At 38.2% G+C, this 22,017-nt stretch overlaps 1 protein-coding gene across 4 annotated transcripts in view; it reads right to left on the minus strand.

The window, feature by feature from the left end:
• DOCK4 (dedicator of cytokinesis 4) overlaps positions 1–22,017 on the minus strand; it is a 412,699-nt gene that overhangs the window by 76,100 nt on the left and 314,582 nt on the right. For all 4 annotated transcript variants that reach the window (XM_034670756.1, XM_034670760.1, XM_034670743.1 and 1 more), the window contains exons 26-27: positions 14,521–14,619; positions 3,804–3,898 (exon numbers count right to left, since the gene is read on the minus strand). In XM_034670756.1, the coding sequence (XP_034526647.1) occupies positions 3,804–3,898; positions 14,521–14,619 (194 nt within the window). The remainder of the gene's footprint in view (positions 1–3,803; positions 3,899–14,520; positions 14,620–22,017) is intronic.

The raw sequence follows: 22,017 nt of genomic DNA on the forward strand, positions 1-22,017 counted from the left end.
CTTCCAATCCCAGTTCAGAACAAAGTTCTTCTCATAAACATCTTCAAAGAACTATGCTCTATGTTTATAACATTTGTTTTATACTTTAGGCACTGAAAAAGATTTGCTGGATGCATGGGTCAGTAAATGAATGAATGACCTTCCCTAAGAATCTTTGGTTCCATAAATTCCCTCTTTGCTACACTGATCTCATTTAAAAGCTAAATTAGCTGAAGATAATAGTCAACTAAATAACTCAGCGTTTGGTGAGAAAAATGTATATTATGTTTGAAGCCAACAAGATAAACAAAATAAGGGCCTGAAATTTCAACTGTAAGGCCAGAAGGTTTTACTTTCCTCAGTAAGCAAGTCTGTTATAAGATTTATCTCTTTGAAAATGTATAAAGCTGTGACTTTATTTTTGTACTATATTTTGCAATGTGTATGGGAAGGGGGTGGAGAGAAGCTTGTCTCAAAGTGTCCTGTATTTTTGGTACTTAATTTTCATCTCCCTTATGTTCCTTCTTTCTCAAATTGAGCAGTTGTTCTCATCAGAAACATCTACCAAGAACTTAACAGTGGGCACAGTATAGCTTTGCACACAAGCAAGAGAGACACATGTCTCATCCTTGCGCACGTCAGGCTGGACACACTTACCGTGTCACCCGATATTAGACATTCAGGTGGAAATAAACGTAAGACCATACTAATCACCGTGTCTGGTCACAGCTTTTGGTAGGACTTCACATAAAGCAGGGAGGCTACAGAATTTGGGACAACATAGTTTATAGATAAAAGTTGAAGGCATTTAACTTACTTGAAAACACAGGAAGTAAGGACCAACACATCAAAGAATACATATTTTGAGGGATGAGCTATTCAGCCGAGTTCAAGGATAGGGCAGTGGTGACTTCTCAGGTAGTTACTATCAATTTGACACATATTAGGTACATGGTGGGTAGTAAAAGAAGGAATTTGAGTAGAAATGCCTCTTTGAGGGGTCCTGATTAAATATCTGTCTAAGAAACTTAGCAACACGGAAGAAAGGTGGTCAACTTGAGAGACGTGGATCCGNTGAGGGGTCCTGATTAAATATCTGTCTAAGAAACTTAGCAACACGGAAGAAAGGTGGTCAACTTGAGAGACGTGGATCCGGCTCCTGCAACCCGCTTCTACATAGTTTAGCAAAGTGGTATGTTTTTCTTCCCCATGTATGTTAATATTTTTAAAAAGATTTTATTTATTTGAGAGCGAGAGAGCAAGAGATTGAGACCGCATGCGCACTCGCACAAGTGTGGGGGGGAGTGGGAGGGGGAGAGAGAAGCAGTCTCCCCGCTAAGCACAGAGCCGAGGCAGGGCTTGATTCTATGACCCCAAGACTACGACCTGAGCCAAAGTCAGGAGTTGGATGCTCAACCAACCGAGCTACCCGGGCGCCCCTGCACTTTAACATATTTCAAGTATCTTTAACATCTTTCAGAAGTTTGCTTTTCTACTAATATTATAGTGGCTAATATTTTTTTATGGATAGAGCACAAATCATTGAAGGCTTATTTCTGGAATATACTGCATTCCTAAGGCAAGAAAAATCTCATATGATTTCCTAATTTGAATGGGAAATGGCTAGGGTGGTTGCATGGGGAAGGAGAGCAGGGAGCACAACAGCAGAGAGCAGCGTCTGTTCCAATTTGGCAGGTGTTCTCTACCAGACCCTGGAGACCTCTCTCCAAATTAGGTCGGACTTGCCATCGCCAGTGGAAAAACAGTGCCCGTTTCTTTTCAGCACCGACTTGAGCGGCAAGAGCATGATGTCACTGCATTTAGCAAAGGTGATGGCCTTTTTCTTGGATTTGCTTTGGGAGTATCTTCTGTTTAAATGTATTACACGGCACTCATCTTAAACTAACCCATGCTCCTGTTTGGTTAACACTGTAGATAAGAACCTTGACCATCATGTGTTTACTCAAAAGCAGAATCTATACTTCTAAGTCTATTACCCATTTGTGGGACCATGAATCTTCATAAATGGAGTAGAGATTTTTAGGTAGAGAGATGGTGTTTAATTTAAAAAAGGCACATTGTGGTCACGGTTTTCAGGAAGCTTAAGCAGAGCCTGTGTGCATAAGGAACAAAATGTCAAATTTATTTTTGGTTTACATTTTTGCCATTGAATATTCTAATTCAAGCCAAAATATCCCTCTGCACCCAGGGCAGGCATAATGACCACATGATGATATTATGTGATGATGATGTCAGCAGCCTGGACCTCTTCCCAGCTGGCTCCCTGGACCACATCATAGCCCTCTGAAGGTACCCAGAATGTTAGATCTTTGGTAATAAGGCCAGATTCATGACCAATAGCTCCCCTTAAATCTGTGGCATCCAGACATCCAGATGAAAAGATATTTGATTCTACTCACAGATATCAAACTAAATATGCTAAATTCTAAAGAGAGCTATTTCAGGAGTTTCAATTAGTCTTGAACATGGAAAAGCTGCTTCTGTACTTATGTAAAATATAATATGCCATATTATACTATTTGTTACTTCACAAGTTTTTAACACATCGTTTTAACACCTCCACATCTATAAATGTATACTGCAGCAGAAGCCATATTAGGCATATCTTATCAAAATCCAACCCTATATTCCTGATGCCACCATCATACCTGGCATCTGGGGAGGACATATGGTGTCTTGGCTCTATGGATAGATACCTGGAGAATTCAACCTTTATCTTGAATATGAGGGCGTTTGGGGCTGGACAAGAGGAGGAAGGAGAAGCAGGCAAATGTAGACTTGAAGGAGAAGAATGCTTATGAAACAGGGTAAAGTACAAGTGTGGAAGTAAACATCGGCCAGTTTCCTAAAGAACTTCACCTTCATCCTGAGACGACAGAGTCGGGAAGCATGAGAGCAGATACCGCCATGACACTTACTCTCTGGGAAGGCTCCTGCCATTCTGGCTGCCCCCTAATCTCCTTTCCTGGCTCCTACTCCTTCAAGCACTGACTCAGATTTTTTATTTCTTTCCCCTGGATATGCCTAATACAAGCTAATTTTACCAACTTCCAGAGATTCAACTTTATGTCAATATCTCCCCAAATGTCTTCTCTAGTTCCAAATTTTGCCAAGAGCATTATTTTCAGCTCTCTACTGGTCATATCCCTTGGCTCCATAAAAGGAGCTTCAATCTTCATGTGTCCAGCTCAGGGGTCATATCTTATTCTCAGTGCTGAGCACATGGTAGATACTTAATGTATCCTTCTGAGTTAAAATGAATTAAGAAAAATTAGAAATGACTCAAGTGTCCAGAAACAGGACTGGTTAAATAAATAAATGATGGTACACCAATTCAATAGAAATTATATGCCCATAAAAGAAAAAAAGCACAAATGAATGAGGGGCTTTCTATATATTAATGTGGAAAGACTGCCAGGATTTTTAAGTGAAAGAGCAACATGCAAAATGGTGTATATTATGCTACCTTCCAGGTTCTGTATAAAAAGAACACTGGAAGGTCATGCAAGAAGCTAATAAAAGTGGTAACTATGTGCTGGGGGTAAGGGATAAATATGGTAGTTGGGAGGGGAATTTTCAACGTATGCTCTTCTTACATTGTTTGATTTTTTAACTATGTTAACATATCATCTGTGTAAAACAAATAGTAATATTTTTAATAAATGAGACAAGTTAATTCAGAGACAAAGAAAAAGAATCCTAGGATTTGAAGCTTTCAAACTAGAGATCAAGCTAGAAAAATCATTTTGTACCTCCTCTCCTCCATATAATGAGCTCAATTATCATCAACTTAAACATCTTACTTGTTAGCCACCAAGCGCATAACAGTCCAGTCCTTTGGGAACATCTCCGGGCGTATCAATATTCGGAACACAGTAAATATCTGTAGCAGGAAATCCTTGGATAGGGAGGAAACAGACCATTTTATTGAGTTATTATAACACACACACACACACGCAGCACTGTTGTTGCCATTTCCAGAGCAACTACAGAGAAGGAAGCCATGCTTCCATAGTTCACCTGGAGAAGGAATCACCACCCTTCCCATTCTCAACACCCAACTGGCTTGCTACCCTTCCCAAATGTTCTCTTTTCCTTTTCTTTCTCATCCATGGTGGAGAGGACCTTTCATTTCTCTCTTCACAAGCTCTAAACACTTAGATTTTATAAATAAAGGGGAAGACTGATAGTTGAAGATTAGCAGGCAAATATATTCTCTTTCTTTTATTATAGTGTCCTCAACATCAGAACCTTTTATTTTGAATGATCAACAGTCCTTCCTTTTAATAAGTAGTTGTCAAAATGAAAGTTATGTTCATTAAAAAGCATTTATGCAAACAGCCATGTTTCTTCGAGGCCATTGTGAGGATGCAGAATTAATGGTATGCACGCAGTTTTCTAGAGTCTGAGTGTGCAGGCGACACTCAAATAAGGATGTGTGCTGAGCCGAGTGGCGAGTGCTTAGTAGCTATGACAGTGTCAAGGAATTCTTCACAGAGATGCCATGCCAGAGGGCAGCGGTATTTACTAAGATGCTATCTTTAAACTGATCACCTGGGAAACACTCTTGACAAAAACCTACTGCCAGACACAGAAATACTTCTTCTTAAAACATTACTAGTGGTAGGGCTCCAAATGCTGTAGCATATGACACTTAACAGGGCCCATGAAGACAACACCCTACGTGTACTGAATGACATAAAGCACGCCCAATCAGAAAGAGATTGGCTCGGTCTAGCTTTTATTTAGATTTATTAACTAGAAAACTTAAAGATTTGTTGATAACCTTAAGCAATGCTAGGAAAATATCTCTATCTAGCAGATTGAAGACAACAGTATGGTGTTGCTTAATTAAAAAAAAAAACCACACACACACACGAGTTTTATTTATGAAACCCAACAACACATTATCTTAAACACGTAAGCTGCTTGAACAGAAGATTATGGTTGTCATTCCTATCATCAGAAGATAGATAGAATCTGAAAATATGAGAAACATGTGGTAGCTCTGTGTGTGTGTGTGTGTGTGTGTGTGTGGTTTTTTTTTAACATACTCTAACAGCTTTGATCAAGCCCATAAATATTTTGACACAAATTTATTTTAACTTCTTTGGCAACACACATACGTTGGTATGTAATATGTGCCATGTGGAAATATGCCTGCTAGGTCATTTGCCTTTAAATGGCCAGACAGATCTGTCTCGTGTAGGCAGAATCACCAGACACAGTTTCCCAAATGAATTCTACATCAGGTCAGACAATCTGGGGAAACACCTCACATCCTAGCCCTCTCTTGGGAAAGTAGGTCATTAGCATATTAAAACAGTGAGAAACCCTTCTTAATGCATTTCTAAAACTTATTCCAAAAAGTTTTTCAGTTCATTTTTTTGGGTTTCCCAGACATGAATATATATAATCCCTGCAAAAAAGGACGTCTGCATTTACCTTTCAAAGACTCATATCCTACTTCGGTTTCCTATGTGGTTGCACCTGCTTAGCTAGCTGTTTAAAAAAGAACCATGAAGGTGGGGAGTCATTTCTCCATGGTCTACAATGACTTAGGAATAGTTTAATTTCTAAAATATTGAAATTACATCTTTTCCCCTCAAACTTTCTCAAACTTTTAGAGAATTGGAAATTGGAGGTAGCACCCTGAGCAATGGGGTGTGTGTACGGGGGGGAGGTAGAAAAGAGCGATGGAAGCTGCACAGAGAAAAAATTGCCTGAGAAACTGGCTACAGCGGGCAGAACATCTAACTTCTGGACTGGCGACTTTGACTGTTCTTCTTTTGTAGGGCTGGGGTAAAGGGAAAGTTATTCCAGGGGTAGGAGCTGGGGACAGACCATCTTATTTTCTTACTCCCGCTTATCTCACAAAATAAAAGGTGTGGTAGCATGCGACACCACATCAATGCCCGAGTAGTGACATAAGTCATTGCTTCCCCTAAGAAAACTTTTTGGCGTCTCAAATAGCTTTCTGGAGTATCCATGCAAGCTTCATCTACCTTTATAGAAACCAACACACTGCGGCAATCTTACAATGAAAATGAAAAACCACTCCAGTGAAAATCAGAAGATTTTAACCCTGGCTCTGCCATGAGCCCGCTCAACTACCTCGGCAGCTCATTTAACCTCTCTGGAACTGAGCTCTCATCTGCAACTGAGCTCTCATCCTCAGAAAATGCGGGGGCTTTAAGGTCCCTTGTAGTTAGAGGTGATTTTGAAAAATTAACATGATCACTTACCTATTCACATAACAGACAAACATTTTTTCTTAGTTCTCAACTGTAGGCTAATGTTTGATCAGAGGGTAACAGAAACACCTTCCCCTGGGGCACTCCCATGTGACCGAGCTCAGCAAGGATTTACTGTCAGCTGCCATGCAACAGGTTTCATTTCAAACTCAGCTCCAGTATTTTCAAGCACTGATACCTGAATGCCAGATTCTTCCACATCCCCCTGCCTGTCCTCCCCAGATCCACTGCTGTTTCCCGGTCTGCCCTAGGTACTTTTCAGCTGTGATCATTGCACTGAATGTGTGATTTGCATATATATACGAAATTATTTTGCACACGTAACAATAACTAACAGATCTTTCCCATAATTTAAAAAAAGAACATTGCTATCATAATATTCCTGTTTGGATAGCAAGAAATAAGTGTTTCATACGCCACTATTTTAAAATTGGTAGCCTGGGAGCAGTTTCTTGTTTGTTTGTTTACTTCAAATAGCACAACATGGTAGCTTAACTGCATTACTGGTTTTATTCAAATCAGGGTTTCAAAATAGAAAAAGGAACAGTGAGGTGGTACTTTACAGAAGCACTTTTTCTGCAGTGCAAGAGGTTCAAGTAAGGAAGTTCATGTGAAAACCAAAACGATAAAAAGGCCCACACTCAAATAGAAAAGAAAGCAAGAACAATTTTTTCATGGGGGAAGAGAGGAAAAAATGAAACAAGATGATACCAGAGAGACAGAGACAAACCATAAGAGACTCTTAATCTTGGGAAACAAACTGAGGGTTGTTGGAGTGGAGCGGGGTGGGGGGGGTGGGGTGGCTGGGTGATGGACATTGGGGAGGTTATGTGTCATGGTGAGCACTGGGTGCTGTGTAAGACTGATGAATCACAGACCTGTACCCCTGAAGCAAATAATACATTATATGTTAATTTAAAAAAATTAAAAAAAAACCCAAACCAAACAAGATTCATCACTAACATTTATTCGTTCATAAATACTGAGTGCTTTATTACATACCAGGCACTGTGTTAGATGCTGGGCACATCTAATGGGGTAAGATACATTCTTTTATTTATGGAGTGTCTGTGAGTGTGGTATGACATGACATTCAACATAAGTTGAATGGGATGCTTGCCTTCACAGAGCATACCATTTGGCAGGAGAGATGAATGTTAATCTAAAAATGACACAGATCTATGCATGCCCTGCAAATGAGGACAAGTCTGAGGACCGGGTATTCCACACAGAAGGAAGAGCACCAGCAGGCCTTAAAGGCAAGAGACAACACAGGATTGCATGGACTGCAACGGGGAGTGGCAAGAAATGGGGATGGAAGATCAATGAAAGGTAAATAAACCTCACTCCTGCTCCATGGTAAGGAATGTGGAAATTGATCCTGAGGGCCATGTATGGCAGTGAGGGGTTTCAGGAACATGGGTGAGAGGATTAAATTTGTTTTACGCTCGATTTCCTGACTATACTGTACAAAAAATTGCTTTGTGTTTACACAGGATACTGTGGTTTCAGCATGGCACAAGACAGAAATGAAGTTTATGCAACAGAATTAGTGAGACACGGAAGGGGGAATTCTGAGATCATGAAACATGAGTTAAGAACTCCAGAAAAGAAAGCATCACGACATAAGCAGATAGACCAAGACGCGGTCTCCTTAATTCAAAAGCAATGAGCAGGGACAGAGCCTTCTAGGAACACATTTCCTTCACTTATGATTTAAAGTACGGTCAAATATTATTTTAAAAATTTGCCACAAATTTCAAATGTGTAACACCCTTGGTATGGGGTTTGAATTCAATGAAAGGGTGTTAATAATTATTATCACATTGAAATTCATAACCTTAAAGTTGAATATGTAAGCAGATTATGCAAAGATAACTCCCAAGTGGTCTTCAGTCTTTGAGAGCTAGAGAACTATTTTTTTACAATGAAATAAAGGCTATAAGTTGAAATAATTGTACAGAAAAAGATGGTTTGTGAGGAATGCAGACATTTATTAAGAGGGTTGTTTCATTCCACAGAGATAGATTGTTCCAGGGTCTGTGCTTAGGACACAAAGATGTCGTCCCTACTCTCACAGAGCACAGTCATCAAGGATCCAAGGAAATGACATTTAGAAGGCACTGCTGTGTGCTGTTATGGAGGGTAGGGGGAGTGGAGGCGGGGGGCCGCCGTATTCTGCGAACACTTTGTCAAGAAAGTGATTCCTGAGCTCGATCTTATAGCATGAGCTGAAATCAGGGAGGGATGAATAGGGGTAAAATTAAGCAATTCAAGCGAGTGAGTAATGGTAGAATAGGCATTTCAGGGAGACACAAAAAAATGATTCAGAGGAATTAAAAACTGTTTGTATGGTTGGTTAGGAATACGCAAGTAATTTTAAGTGGCTATGGTAAAAGGGGTTTGGAAGAGGCTGGAGGATAATGAGGGTAGAAGGTAGACTGAGGACAGGGATGACTTGGCAGAGACCGGATCTTGTCCTGCAGGTAACGTGAAGTCCTTAGGGTTTTAAAGCTGGATTGTGACTTGATCAGGTATGATTTTTCCAAAGCTACAAGCCAGAAGATGGGAGACAACAAAAGGCTGTAATAGTGCCGTACTTAACTTCCAGAACAGGTAGTATCTCATGCTTAAAGCAGGATCCCCACAGTTCTTTATGAAAAGTCATAATCAACAAAGAACAGGCGACTCACTGCTCTCCAGGTACAAGAAATACCATGGATATGGACAAAACTTTAGCCCTCAGCAGAAGGTGGGTGTATAATAAAACATTACTACAGAAAGAGGGAAAAAAAAACCTCTGTAACACTTCCTAGTCTTTGCTAAACTACTGCCACGTTCCACAGAAGGAAAGGACTACACAATGCAGAGCACCAGCCCTTGGGTCCTTGCTCCTCCACAGTTCTGCTGATGCTGTGACTCACACCACTCACGCAGAAACCTGCAGACCAGGAGAAGAAACGGTACACTGTTCAAAATGCCAGGAGCCACTCTGATGGTAACCCCGGAGATGTCCTGATTCTTCAAGCAAGAATAGAGTTAAAACACCAATAATCTTAGTAGATATGGGAATGCCGTACTTTCAAAATCTGTTTTCATTTAGAGAACCACTGTGAAATGCTAGGCCAAATCTTTCTTTGAACTGAAGAAAGCAAAACTGAAGTAAGAAGAAAGCAAAAAAGCACTGATGCTAGGGATAAAGAACAACAAAAATATTAATTGGAACATCTCAACATATAATTGGTCAGTATCAAGGAAGATTTAAAAAATATATATCCCATGATCCAATAGTTCGACTTCCAGGAATTCATTCTACAGCAGTAAGGGCACAAGTCCCTAGAGACGTGTGTCATGATGTTCCCTGCAGTATCCTATCTCTTGGCGAAAATCAGAAACATCCTGAATGCCCAGCAAAAGGGGAATGATGACATTATTAGCATCCATGTAGTGTGATTCAGAGGAATAAATGATACACTGAGCTCTACGATATTCATGACCTATTATTGTGTGAAAAAGTGCAACTAATATGAATAGTAGGATTCCATTAAAAATATGTGTATGTATATATATCGTAAAAAATGCTCTGTGAGGATACAACCTTATGTGTCAACGGTGCCTCTGGGGATGAGAATACATGTGTGTGGAGGGAAGGGGGACATACTTTCTCACTTTTAACCAGTTGGTAAAATGGGAGTTTCAGTGTCAAATCCCAGTATCAGTTAATAATTTTCCATTAAATACCACTTTATTTAGCTGTCCCTTTCTGTATATGTAGTTTCCTTATATATTATATATTCCATTTCTAACCTAAAGGTAGATATAAAAACCCCAAATAACTCTCCTTCCATTAATGTGGCCTTTTATTCCCACTTCATGACTGGAACTGCCTTATTACTTTTTTTTTTTGAGTTGACAAATGAAATTTTATGCAATCTGAATGCAAAGATTTTGGTTTAACAAATTCATTAAAGTTTAAGAAAAAGCTGAGTTTAGCTGCCTGAGCAAAGAGCTCAGATGTTAATAGAATTCCAGGCCCTCTCAATTACCTCCTTGTGGGGGTGGAAGGAGTTTGGGGGATGTTAGCAGGGAATAAAATGAGGCACTGCAGGAAAAGTGGTTAGCACGGCATGGCCCATGGCAGTGGGGCTGGGGGTGAGGAGGTATTCTGTTACTGTCAGCCACCATCACTGTTGCTCCTATACGGTCACGCTCATTTATAACTTAATGATTTAGATGTTCTTTTTTTTTTTTTTAAAGATTTTATTTATTTATTCGACAGAGATAGAGACAGCCAGCGAGAGAGGGAACACAAGCAGGGGGAGTGGGAGAGGAAGAAGCAGGCTCATAGCGGAGGAGCCTGATGTGGGGCTCGATCCCATAACGCCGGGATCATGCCCTGAGCCGAAGGCAGACGCTTAACTGCTGTGCCACCCAGGTGCCCCAATGATTTAGATGTTCTTAATAACATTAAAGCATTAAGAGAGATTGTTGTATTAGTCTTGATATCCCTAATGTCTAGCTAAGGTGCTCAACAGATATCTGCTGAATCAAATAATTGACATTGGTAATAAAATCATAACACTGCCTACCTCAAGGGGTTGAGGATTAAACGAGTTACTATGAATCAATCTTTTAGAACAGTATCTCGCATGTGCTAAGTTTTATGTAAGTGTTTGCTGTTAGAGATCCTCAGTTTCTTTACTACAAGAGTAAAATCTCAAAGTATTCTAAAAATTCTGGTTTTATACTCTATTTGGAAGCAAAACCTGACCTGAACTATTTAGTTTTCATTTAATCCAACTTAGAGTGAATATTTTTTGACTGCAGAAACATTAAGATGTTTAATTATAGTGGCTATCCCAAATCTTACCAGAGGTCCTGTATTATACATGGTATGTACACACCATCTTCCTGAAATGTCAAAAGCTTCTAATTTCTAAAACAAATGCTTATTAAGGACTTTGCATAAGGGACCCTGGACCAGTGTTACCATCTTTGAAAGATCCTGTAATGTAGGTTTCAGTAGCATAAACAGGGGTATTTGGCTTTGAAGAAAAATAAGAACAAGAAAAATTGATCTGTTAAAAGATGACCTCTGAACTTTTAAAATACAGATTAAAACCAGATGACTGATTAGCCTTTAATAAAATAAGTGACCTTTAGCTTGCCTTCACCCAGTTATTCTCCTTCCATTCTTACACTGGGAAAGTGATGTTCCTCCCAGTCAAGGCTCCTTCTGTCCCCTCCTGCTGCATCTCAGGGAAGCTCACCACCCTGTGCACCTCTTCCTTACACCTCAGCTTCTCCTCTACCAGCTCTGATTGTTACTATTTAAACATGCTTAAGTCTCCTCCATTATACATGTTCCTATGATACCCCAAGTTCTCCTTTGTAGACACCTTATCCTCTTTTTCTCGGAACATGGTACACATCTACTGTGTCTTTTTCTCTTTTTCCTTCCTCAATTCATGACAGCTTGGCTTCCGCCCACACCACTGCACTGAAATTGCTGAGTTCATCAATAATATTAAAGGACCCTTTTAGGAATTTACCTCACCTCCTTGCAGTAGCAAGCAGTGTTCAACACTTCTTCCTCCTTAATGCTCGGATTCTATTCAGATCCCTTCAATTACATACTCTACGTTCTCCTTAGATGTTCACATTTACTCCCAGTGATGTCAATGACAAATTTCCAAATCTACGCCTGCAGCCCAGCTTTCTCTCCTGAACTTCAGACACTATGAGACATCTCCATTTTGATGTCCCTCAGGTGACCAAACTCTAGCTGAAACTGGATTTATGTTTGCTCCCACACCTGTACATCCACGCCTCCTGGGTTCCCCATGCAGTGAATGGCACCAACATCTGGCCAGTTGTCAAAGAGCCTGGGAGTCATCTTCAACCCTTCTCTCTCCTTCACCTCTTTTATAAATTCAGTCACCAGCACCTGCCAATGCAACTTCCTAAATGTCCCGAGAATCTACTACCATCGTGATCATGTCACTTTCAGGCCACAGTCATCTCTAGCACAGACTACTGCATCAGATCCTTTATGGGCTTCTGCCTCCTGTTTGACCTCGGCTAATTCATTTTCAGTAGTGCAACCAGACAGGTCTTAACTCAAATAGGATCATGGCTCTCCCTTCTTTCTTAAAACGCTCCACAGCTTCCAAATGTCCTTAAAATAAAGCCCACACACAGCCTTGTGTCTTACAAATCTCTCTTCCTCATTCTCTATATTCTATCAAACATTCAACAGATGTTTCTTGAGTGCCTACAATGTGGTGAGCATGTTCTGGGATCTGAGGATACAGCAGTGAATCAGCCAAAGCTTCACACACCAAGGAGCTTATAATCTAGGAGTTAGGGGTTGGGGATTCACATAAAGAAACTAAAACATTCCAGGTTTGAGTAACTGTTATAAAGGTGGTGTAGAGAGTGCTTTGTCAGTTAGCGTATTCTGGTATCATTTAGCTGAGAGATCTGAATGTCCTAGCCAAAGTCTAGCACACTCCTAACTCATCTCTTAGTTCCCAGCTGAGACCTCCCTTGGGGACTTCTCATGTCATGAGTTTGCGTTGGCTGCAACTCCCAGATGCTCCAAAGCTCCATGTGCTTACCCTGGGGGCTCACCACCAGCGGGGTCGATGCCTACTGCCTGTCTCATTTCTCCCCTACAAGGACTGGACAATTTGTACCTGGCTGCATAACAAAACCAGTAGTTGCCCGAATTTCTCAATCGATATCGCTTAAAGGACAGATGAAGTAATTAATAGCATTCAATAATTTTCCTGGCCTGAAGGTCCAGGTAATTTTGAAGTGGGAAATCATGAAAAGGTGTGTGGCTGACTGAAATGAGGAAAGGCCACACTAAACACTTTATTCATGACTTCTATTTGCTTTATTATTATTAATGTAAAGAGTAAGGCATAAAACTCAATACTTAGATTAAATCAATCATGATTTTCAATGTATGCTTCTCTGCTATTTTTTTATTCCTAGGCTCTGTAAAAATAAGTAGCCTTTCCTATGGGAAATTTTGAAACACGAAGTCAAAGACTTCTTATATAAAACCTAATAGTTCCTTAACTGTTTTATGTATTCAACTTCTGAAGAAAGTTAATGACCGCACAATTACCCTCCTTTCTAACCACATGGATTTCTGTGTGTAGAGTGGGCATTTTCTAAGGCCTTTTATCTGTCTTTAATTCTAAACTCAAGATTGAAAGTAAACATGAAAAACATATTTTTAGGCATGGGTTTATGTCAAATGACTTTCTGCTAGAGAGATTACATCCGCCCAAACCTATTCTTTGTTTCACGATTCAGCTTGTCGACTGCTCCAAGGTAACTGAAAGATTCTTCTGAGGTCATACAACATCTTCCAGTTAAAAATCAAAGATAAGTGATTCCTGCACATGATCTGTATTAAAAAAAAAATCTAACAAGTCTTCCCCTGAGGGGAAGCTGTGAAGGCTTCCAGTCATGCAAACGTTGCAGCACGACTGTTCCTACTGTCCTATAATTCTCCACCACCGGCAGGTAAGTACTCCCTTCCATTACGATGGTTTACATATGAAGGTGTCTGGAAAACTCAAGAGATGAAGAGAAATAAAAGTAAGTAAGAACAGATGAGAGGTCATTCCTCCAACTGAGGACAATCAACTTCTAAGGTTTTAGTGAACACCATGAAGGAAGCACTGAGGCTCCCTTAATCTCAGCAAAGATTGAATTTTTGTAAACCTGGCATCGATATTTTCTATTTAATGTCAGCCTGTCACACTGGCACAGCGTATTGACTAGACTGTAGCTGACAGAGAGTATCAAATACAACTCTGCTTCTCTGGTCAGAACGTTGTAGCCAGAACTCCTCATTGTGGTTTTAGAGGGATGAAAGCAGCCAATGTATTTATAGATTCGCCCTGATCGTCTATAAAGGCAATACTTCTAAGCCCACCTGACTAGAGGTAGTCTATTTGCTTTTGTCTCATTAGGTCTGTGATTCCATTTTAGTTTACTGGATTTTGCTGACAGGTATTTCATATCCTATGTCTTTGTATGAAATAAAAGTTAATTGCTTTGCTTGAGTAGCTGAAATCTTAATGGGCCAAGATAGATAGTCAGACATGTGGATGAAGGTGAGAAAAAACAGCTTAGAATTTAACACAACCAGGTAAAACAACTGTCAAGGAAGTATCTTAACAATGATGAATGAGAACAAGGAAAGCTAGAAAGATGTAGGAAATTTTTTTTAAAAGTCACTTACCCTTAATTCTTCCTTTGTATTGAAACTATCAAGAAGTTGTTGATAATGTCTATCTGTCATTTGTCGTAATAAGGACAGGAGACAAGCAACAAACTCCCCCTAATTAAAAAAGAAAAGGCGTATTTTTTATTAAGAGTAAAAATGAACATCAGTAATTTACTTTGAACTGCCCTCAAATAGAACACTTTAAAAAACCCACTAGTATCTAAAGTCACTCTATGAAGTCTTAAAGACTTCATAAAAATCTAAACTAACCATAATATTATAGTCAAAATTCCTCCCTGTGATGAATGCCATTTACTTGGTATATATGCATTTTCAAATTAGGAGATTTTTTTTTTTTTAACTTGGCTGGAAGCTTTTCACTAGAAAACTAACTTTACACACTTAAAGGAGGTAAGGTCATTTACTGAGCATTTACTATACCTTCATTCATTATGTTGTTTGAACCTCATTATCAGTGCTATGAGGTAGGGGGTTTAGTATTTATTTAAAGATGATAAATTATATGCTCAGTGGGCTGAATGACTTGTCCAAAGTCACATCACTAAACAGTGGAAGAGCTGAAGTTATCTTTATATCTTTCTGACTCCAAAGCTCTTCCTGTACCTTATGCTCCATTTTTGAATTCACACAATCCCCACCAACTCATCTGAGGGCTGGTCTGCTGATTGGCAGGGTAAAGAGAAAGCCATATATTACAGCTTTTAAAAATAGCTTAATTGTGATCCTTTTCTGCTTGGGTGCTACATGATTGACTCCTAAAAAATCCATTCTTAAAAATTAATAATGAAAAAAAAGCATCCGTAGATCTGAAGACCTATAAAATTGCTATCACTTGCATTTCCCAAAGTGCATCTAATTTAAAGTATTTGTGTTCTAATGCAACCTTTTTTGCTCAGCAAAAAAATTACCTATTTTTAATGAGAACAGTAACATTTAAACAATATGAACACAACAGGAGAAGCAGTCAGTGGTAACTGACAGCAAATTTACAAAAACGTACTTTAATTAGGAATTGGTGGGATTTTTTTGTTTTTTTGCATTTACATGGAAAGAGGTTATAGACTCATGTGTAAAATCAGGGACTGAAAGCTTTCATAACTGGGATTTTCCAACAGAGGTAGCTAAGTCAGGAAAGTCAAATGTACCCCTTCCAGCTGCCAGGGGAGGCCTGGAGATGCTACTTAATCACCAGGTCAGGGTAAACAAAGATGCAGGCTGACTTCTTGCATGAGGATAAACATGTGTAATACACAAGTATGACAAAGAATTGCTTCTGCACACTTAGTGGGGCAAATATTTAAGAAACTAACAAGTAAGGGCTAGCAGAAATCTATCTTCTAAGCTCAACATAATACTTTGTTAATGAACAAAGAAAATCTTGGTACTTAACACAAGAAATGGAAAATTTAAGGGCACAATGATTCATATTTTAGCCCATGTGTGTGAGGAAACAATCCAAGGCTAGGAAAAGTAACAAGCAAAAGGAATGAGAGAACACAACCTGCTGCTCACACAAGACTGGGAATAGTATCTTTTTTCCACCAGCAAGATCTTGCCATATTAGGGCATCAGAGTACTAAAAAAGACTTTTCTCAGTAGCAGGGAAAAATTACACCTAGAATAAATGTTGCTCTGATCCTACCTAAGAAAGTTCATAAGCAAGGTAATAAACAATTAAATAGTTCCTAAGAAATTTACCCCATTCTGGAGCAAAGTTCAAAGATATTTCTAGGACTTTAAAAAATCCATTTTCAACAGCATAAAATTCACAATGTCTGGCATTCAATAAAAAATTACTAGGCATTCAAAGAAGCAGGAAAAAATAATGATGCAAATAAGGAGGAAAAAAAATCAATAAAAACAGACCCAGAAATGACATAAATAATAGAATTAGCAGTAAAAGACATTAAAGTAACTATTATTACCATAGTCTATATATTCAGGGGACTATAGGAAAGTTTGGAAATGTTAATTTCAGACATAAAAGAAAGCAAAAAGACCTAATTGAGATGAAGATTATGTGAGATGAAAATTTACTTAATAGGACTAATGGCAGATTAGACATATGCAGAAGAAAAGATTACTGAACTTGAAGACAGTAGAAATTCTCCAAAATTAAAAAAAAAAAGAAATAAAAGAAAAAGCATCAGTGAACTACAGAACAACTTCAAGTAGCAGAATATATACGTAATTGCAGATCTCAAAGAGGAGGGCACAGAAAAAGTAATTGAAAAAGGGGAAAAATTTGAGATTCTCTGAAAACTATAAATTTATGTATTAAAAAATTTCAACAATTCCTAAGCACAAGAAACATGAAAAAAACACATAAAGGTACATTATAATAAAACAGCCAGAGGCAAAGAGAAAATATTAACAACAGTCAGTGAAAAACAGACACATTACACACAGAGGAACAAAGGTAAGGATGAGATATTTCTCATTAGAAATAATGCAAGCTAAAAGACCACGGAGCACTGAAAGAACAAAAACAACCATCAATCAAGACTGTGTTACCCAGAAAAAAATCTTTCAAAAAGAAAGACAAAATAAAGACTTTTCAGACATTCCAAAGCTTAAACAGTACACCACTTCTATTCAACATTATACTGAAGGTTCTAGCCAGTGCAATAAAACAAGAACAAATAATAAAGGAATATACATTGGAAAGGAATAAAAATATCTCTTAATTCACAGACAATATATTTGTGTACATAGAAAATGCTATCGAATCTATAATGAGCTACCAGAACTACTTAAGTGAATTAATCAATGTCTCAGAATACAAGATCAATATACCAAAATCAATTTTACTTCTACATATGAGAAATGAGTCATTGGAAAATGAAACTTAAAATAACATAATTTATAATACCACTGAAACATGGAAGCACTTGTTGATATATATGGCAAAAGATCTGCACACTGAAAATCACGAAACACTGATGAGAACAATTAAAGAAGGCCTAAATGAATAGAATACTATGTTCATGGATTGGGAGATTTAATATTGTTAAGATGTCAATTCTCCTCAAACTGATAGACAGATTCAGGGTAATCCCAATCAATATCACATTCGGCCTTTTGTGGGGTAGAAAGTGACAAGCTGATTTAAAAATTCATATGGAATCGTAAAGGGCTCGAAATAGTTGAAACACTGTTCAAAAAGAATAAGGTTGAAGGACTTATACTATGTGACTTCAAGACTTATTATAAAGTTCTGGGAGTCAGGATATCGTGTTAATGGTGACAAAACAAAACAAAATATATATGAATAGAAAAGAATAGCCCAAACCAAAAACAACCCAAATGTCCACCAAAGGGTGAATGAATAAACAACCTGTAGTATATCCATATAATGTAACAAATTTCAGCATTAAAAATGAATGAACTATTGATATACACAACAATGAAGAAACGCAAATAATTATACTGAGGGAAAGAAGTCTAAATGTCACCACCCCCCACCAAAAAAACTCTTCAGTAACTATGTATTTTATGATTCCGTTCGTATAAAATTCTAGAAATGCAAACTTATCTGTAGTAACAGAAAGCAGGTCAGTGGTTGCCAGGGGATGAGGCAGTATGGGGGGCAAAAGGGAGGAAAGAGAAGAGGGCACAGGAAACTTCTCAGGGTGATGGACACGTTATTTACTTTGATTGTGATGATGGTTCACAGGTATATACATATGTCAAAACTTACCAGCTGTATACTTTAAATATGTATAATTTTTTGAATGTCAACTACATCTTAATAAAGCTTAAAAAAGACATTATGACAACATTATCATTTATGGAACAGCACTCTGTGTAAGTTATGGTATTTTTTTATTATATTATCAAATTCATTCCTTAATAGAGCCTTGTTGGGTGGACACTATTAACTTCATTTTACAGTAAGATCTGTTAAGGTTAAGTTATTTATGCCAGGTTTCACAGTCACAAAATAGTGAAGCTGGGATATGAACCCCGGTATCTCTGGTTCTTCTACCTACTGCTCAGACTGACTTGATTTTATAGAGGAAATACCTGAGTTTGAGGTTATATTTCAAATATAAATAGGTATATAAAAGTCTATCAGTTGATAACAAACATCTGACTTTTTAACCTCTCTATTAAGTCCCAACTTAAAAATGCAAATTGACTTAGTAGAAACCCATTTAATTTTTCACCTCTTAGTTTTTCTACATCCGAACTATACCATCTCTAATATAGCTACCAGATTAATATTCTTAAAATGTTTATTCCTAAAGCATACCATCCTGTAAATAGTGCCATACCTTGAAGTTAGAAGAATTACAAATTATTCCAATAATTTTAGTAATAAGAAAAATTATTAAAAAAACAATAGACTTTCATTATGTATTCACAGTCAGTGTACACAGAAACACTTCTTTGAATCCAGGTTACTATCTATATTTGTCACATCTGGTATAGACTGCAAACAACTTATCCTGGTATCTAATCTTTGGCACATTTATGATGTGTTGTTAATCTGAACACCTACTCTGCAATGTCATTTTATGTACTCAATTTATTTAGGAACTCTAAGCACATTTAGCCCATTAAGAAGCCTGGATGTCCACTGTCCATAGCAACATTTTTCTAGGTATATCTCCTAAGGCAAGGGAAACCAAAACAAAAATAAACTATTGGGACTATATAAAAATAAAAAGCTTTTGCACAGCAAAGGAAACCATCAATGAAACAAAAAGACAACATACTGAATGGAAGAAAATATTTGCAAATGATATATCTGAAGAGGGATTAATATCCAAAATATATAAATAACACAACTCAACACAAAAAAAAAAGAAAAGAAAAAATCCAAACAATGTGATTTAAAAACAGGCAGAGAACCTGAAAAACATGTTTCCAAAGAAGAGATACAGGCGGCAGACAGGCACACAAAAAGATGCTCAACATCACTTATCCTTAAACAATGCAAATCAAACCCACAATGAGATACCACCTCACACTTGGCTTGAATGGATAAAATAAAAAAGATAAGAAACAACAAGTGTTGGAGAAGATGTGGGAAAAAAAGGAATCCTCGTGCACTGTTGGTGGGAATGTACATTGGTACAGCCATGTGGAAAAGAGTATGGAGATTACTCAAAAAATTAAAAATAGAAATACCATATGATCCAATAATTCCACTACTGGGTATTTTCCCAAAGAAAACAAAAACACTAACTCGAAAGGGTATATATACCCCTGTGTTTATTGCAGCATTATTTACAATTTATAATAGTCAAGACACAGAAGCAACCTGCAGGTCTATCAATTGACAAATGGATAAGGAAAATGTGGTATACATACACGATGGAATATTATGCAGCCAAAAAAGGATGGTATTGTGCCATTTGAAACAACACGGTTGGACCAAGAGGGTATTATGCTAAGTGAAAAAAATCAGACTGAGAAATACCAAATGTTTCCACTCACAAATAGACTTTTTTTTTAATAAATGAATTTTGATTTTATTTTAAAGATCTTATTTATTTATTTGACAGAGAGAGAGACAGCCAGTGAGAGAGGGAACACAAGTAGGGGGAGTGGGAGAGGAAGAAGCAGGCTCCCAGCAGAGGAGGCCGATGTGGGGCTCGATCCCAGAACACTGGGATCACGCCCTGAGCCCTTGAAGGCAGACGCTTAAAGACTGAGCCACCCAGGTGCCCCACAAATACTCCTTAAAAAATGAATAAACACACAAAAAGCAGAATCAGACCTATAAATACAGAGAACTGATGACTGCCAGAGGGGAGGGGAGTAAAAGGCTGAACAAAATGGATGAAGGAGAGAGGGAAATACGGGCCTCCAGTTACGGTACAAGTAAATCACAGGAATAAAAGCAGAGCATAAGGAACACAGTCAGTGATACTTCAACTGCAATGTGATAGTACAGATGGTAGGAACACTTGGGGTGAACACAGCATAAGGCATAAACTTGTCCAATCATTAAGTTGTACACCTCAAATTAACATAACATTGTGTGTCAACTACATTCCAAAAAAAAGAGGCTCAGATGTCTAATATTTTACTAAAAGATTTTTCATCTATAATGTAATTGTTGTTCGTTTTTGAAGTATTTTAAGTGTCCAAGGGTGCCTGGCTGGCTCAGTTGGTTGGGCATTTATCATTTGGCTCAGGTCATGATCTCAGGGTCCTGGGATCGAGTCCCACGTCTGGCTCCCTGCTCAGCAGGGAGACTGCTTCTTCCTCTCCCTCTGCCCTTCCCCTGGCTTGTGCTTTCTCTCTTATAAATAAATGCAATCTTAAAAAAAAAAATTGAAGAAAACTCAAGGTTCAACAATTCCTTAGAAAGAATAAATGAATACCATCCTTGGCCAAGATTAGCTTTGTTTCAGTGTGGGAGTTATTTACATATACATTGCCTTTAAAATATTATGTGTCTCAGTGGCTTGCATCCATTTTATGTATACACTGAGTACAGTGGGCATTTCTATCAATAATTGTGAATAGCAAGGGTATTAGATGGCTACACCAACGGCCCTCATGAAACCTTCTGTTATACACATGCACTATTCTTTCCAGAAATTTCTTACAGAATTCTGCATCCCTCTCCTTCCCCTGACCAGAAGTACATGAAAAGTTCAGACAAGTCTATCTTTCTTAGACATGGCCTATGTTGAGTTGAGTCGTCTGCACCATAAATGGTGATAAACCAAATTATGGGCAGAGAAAGAAGCATTTATAAATTGTAAGGAACTCTCGAATCCAATTAGTTGAGGGTGTGAGCAAATGGCCATATATGCTGCTGTATTAAATCTGCTTCCACGTACAATTAGATTTTTGAAAGGAACCGATTACAATGTTTTTTTTTTCTTTCTAGCAAGAGAGAGCATTTTAAAGTTTAAAGAACAGTTGGTAAAGGAACAGAGTACAATTCCTTTAAATAGTAAAAACAAGGCTACTGTTATCTAGAATTATGATGCAGCAGAAGCCAGTCCCTCCGTTAGCGTTATGGGGAGGCAGGGTGACAGCCACGGGACTTGCAAGAGTACCGGAACACTTCACCATGACACGCTGTGGGAGCTGCTTTCACCCCCAGGACGTCCACTTACTGTGGGCACTTTTCCTGCAAAGACTGAACATGTAGGACTACCACGTACAGACCTCCTATTATTCAGAGAGCCTGTTCTCCATGAGCAAATGGTAAAGAAATTAAGTCTTCAGTGCCCACAGAGGACTGACTCTGTGAATGACCAGCACATGCTCCTCACCACAGAACTAGTTGTAACAACAATATAATTATTCAGCAATCATAGTAACACTACTGTGACTATTATCGCTACTACAATAATGACTGAAGTAAACTGATATTGTTTAATAAACCCTTACAGATGTGATGAAATCCTCACACTATCTTTGAGAGAGGTCCAATTATTTTCTGCTTTATTTTATTTCTTTTTTTATTTTTAAAAGATTGTATTTATTTATTTGGGGGAGAGATAGAGAGCACAGAGGGAG

The sequence above is a fragment of the Ailuropoda melanoleuca genome, chromosome 1, assembly GCF_002007445.2.
Source record: "Ailuropoda melanoleuca isolate Jingjing chromosome 1, ASM200744v2, whole genome shotgun sequence".
Taxonomy (NCBI): Eukaryota; Metazoa; Chordata; class Mammalia; order Carnivora; family Ursidae; genus Ailuropoda; species Ailuropoda melanoleuca.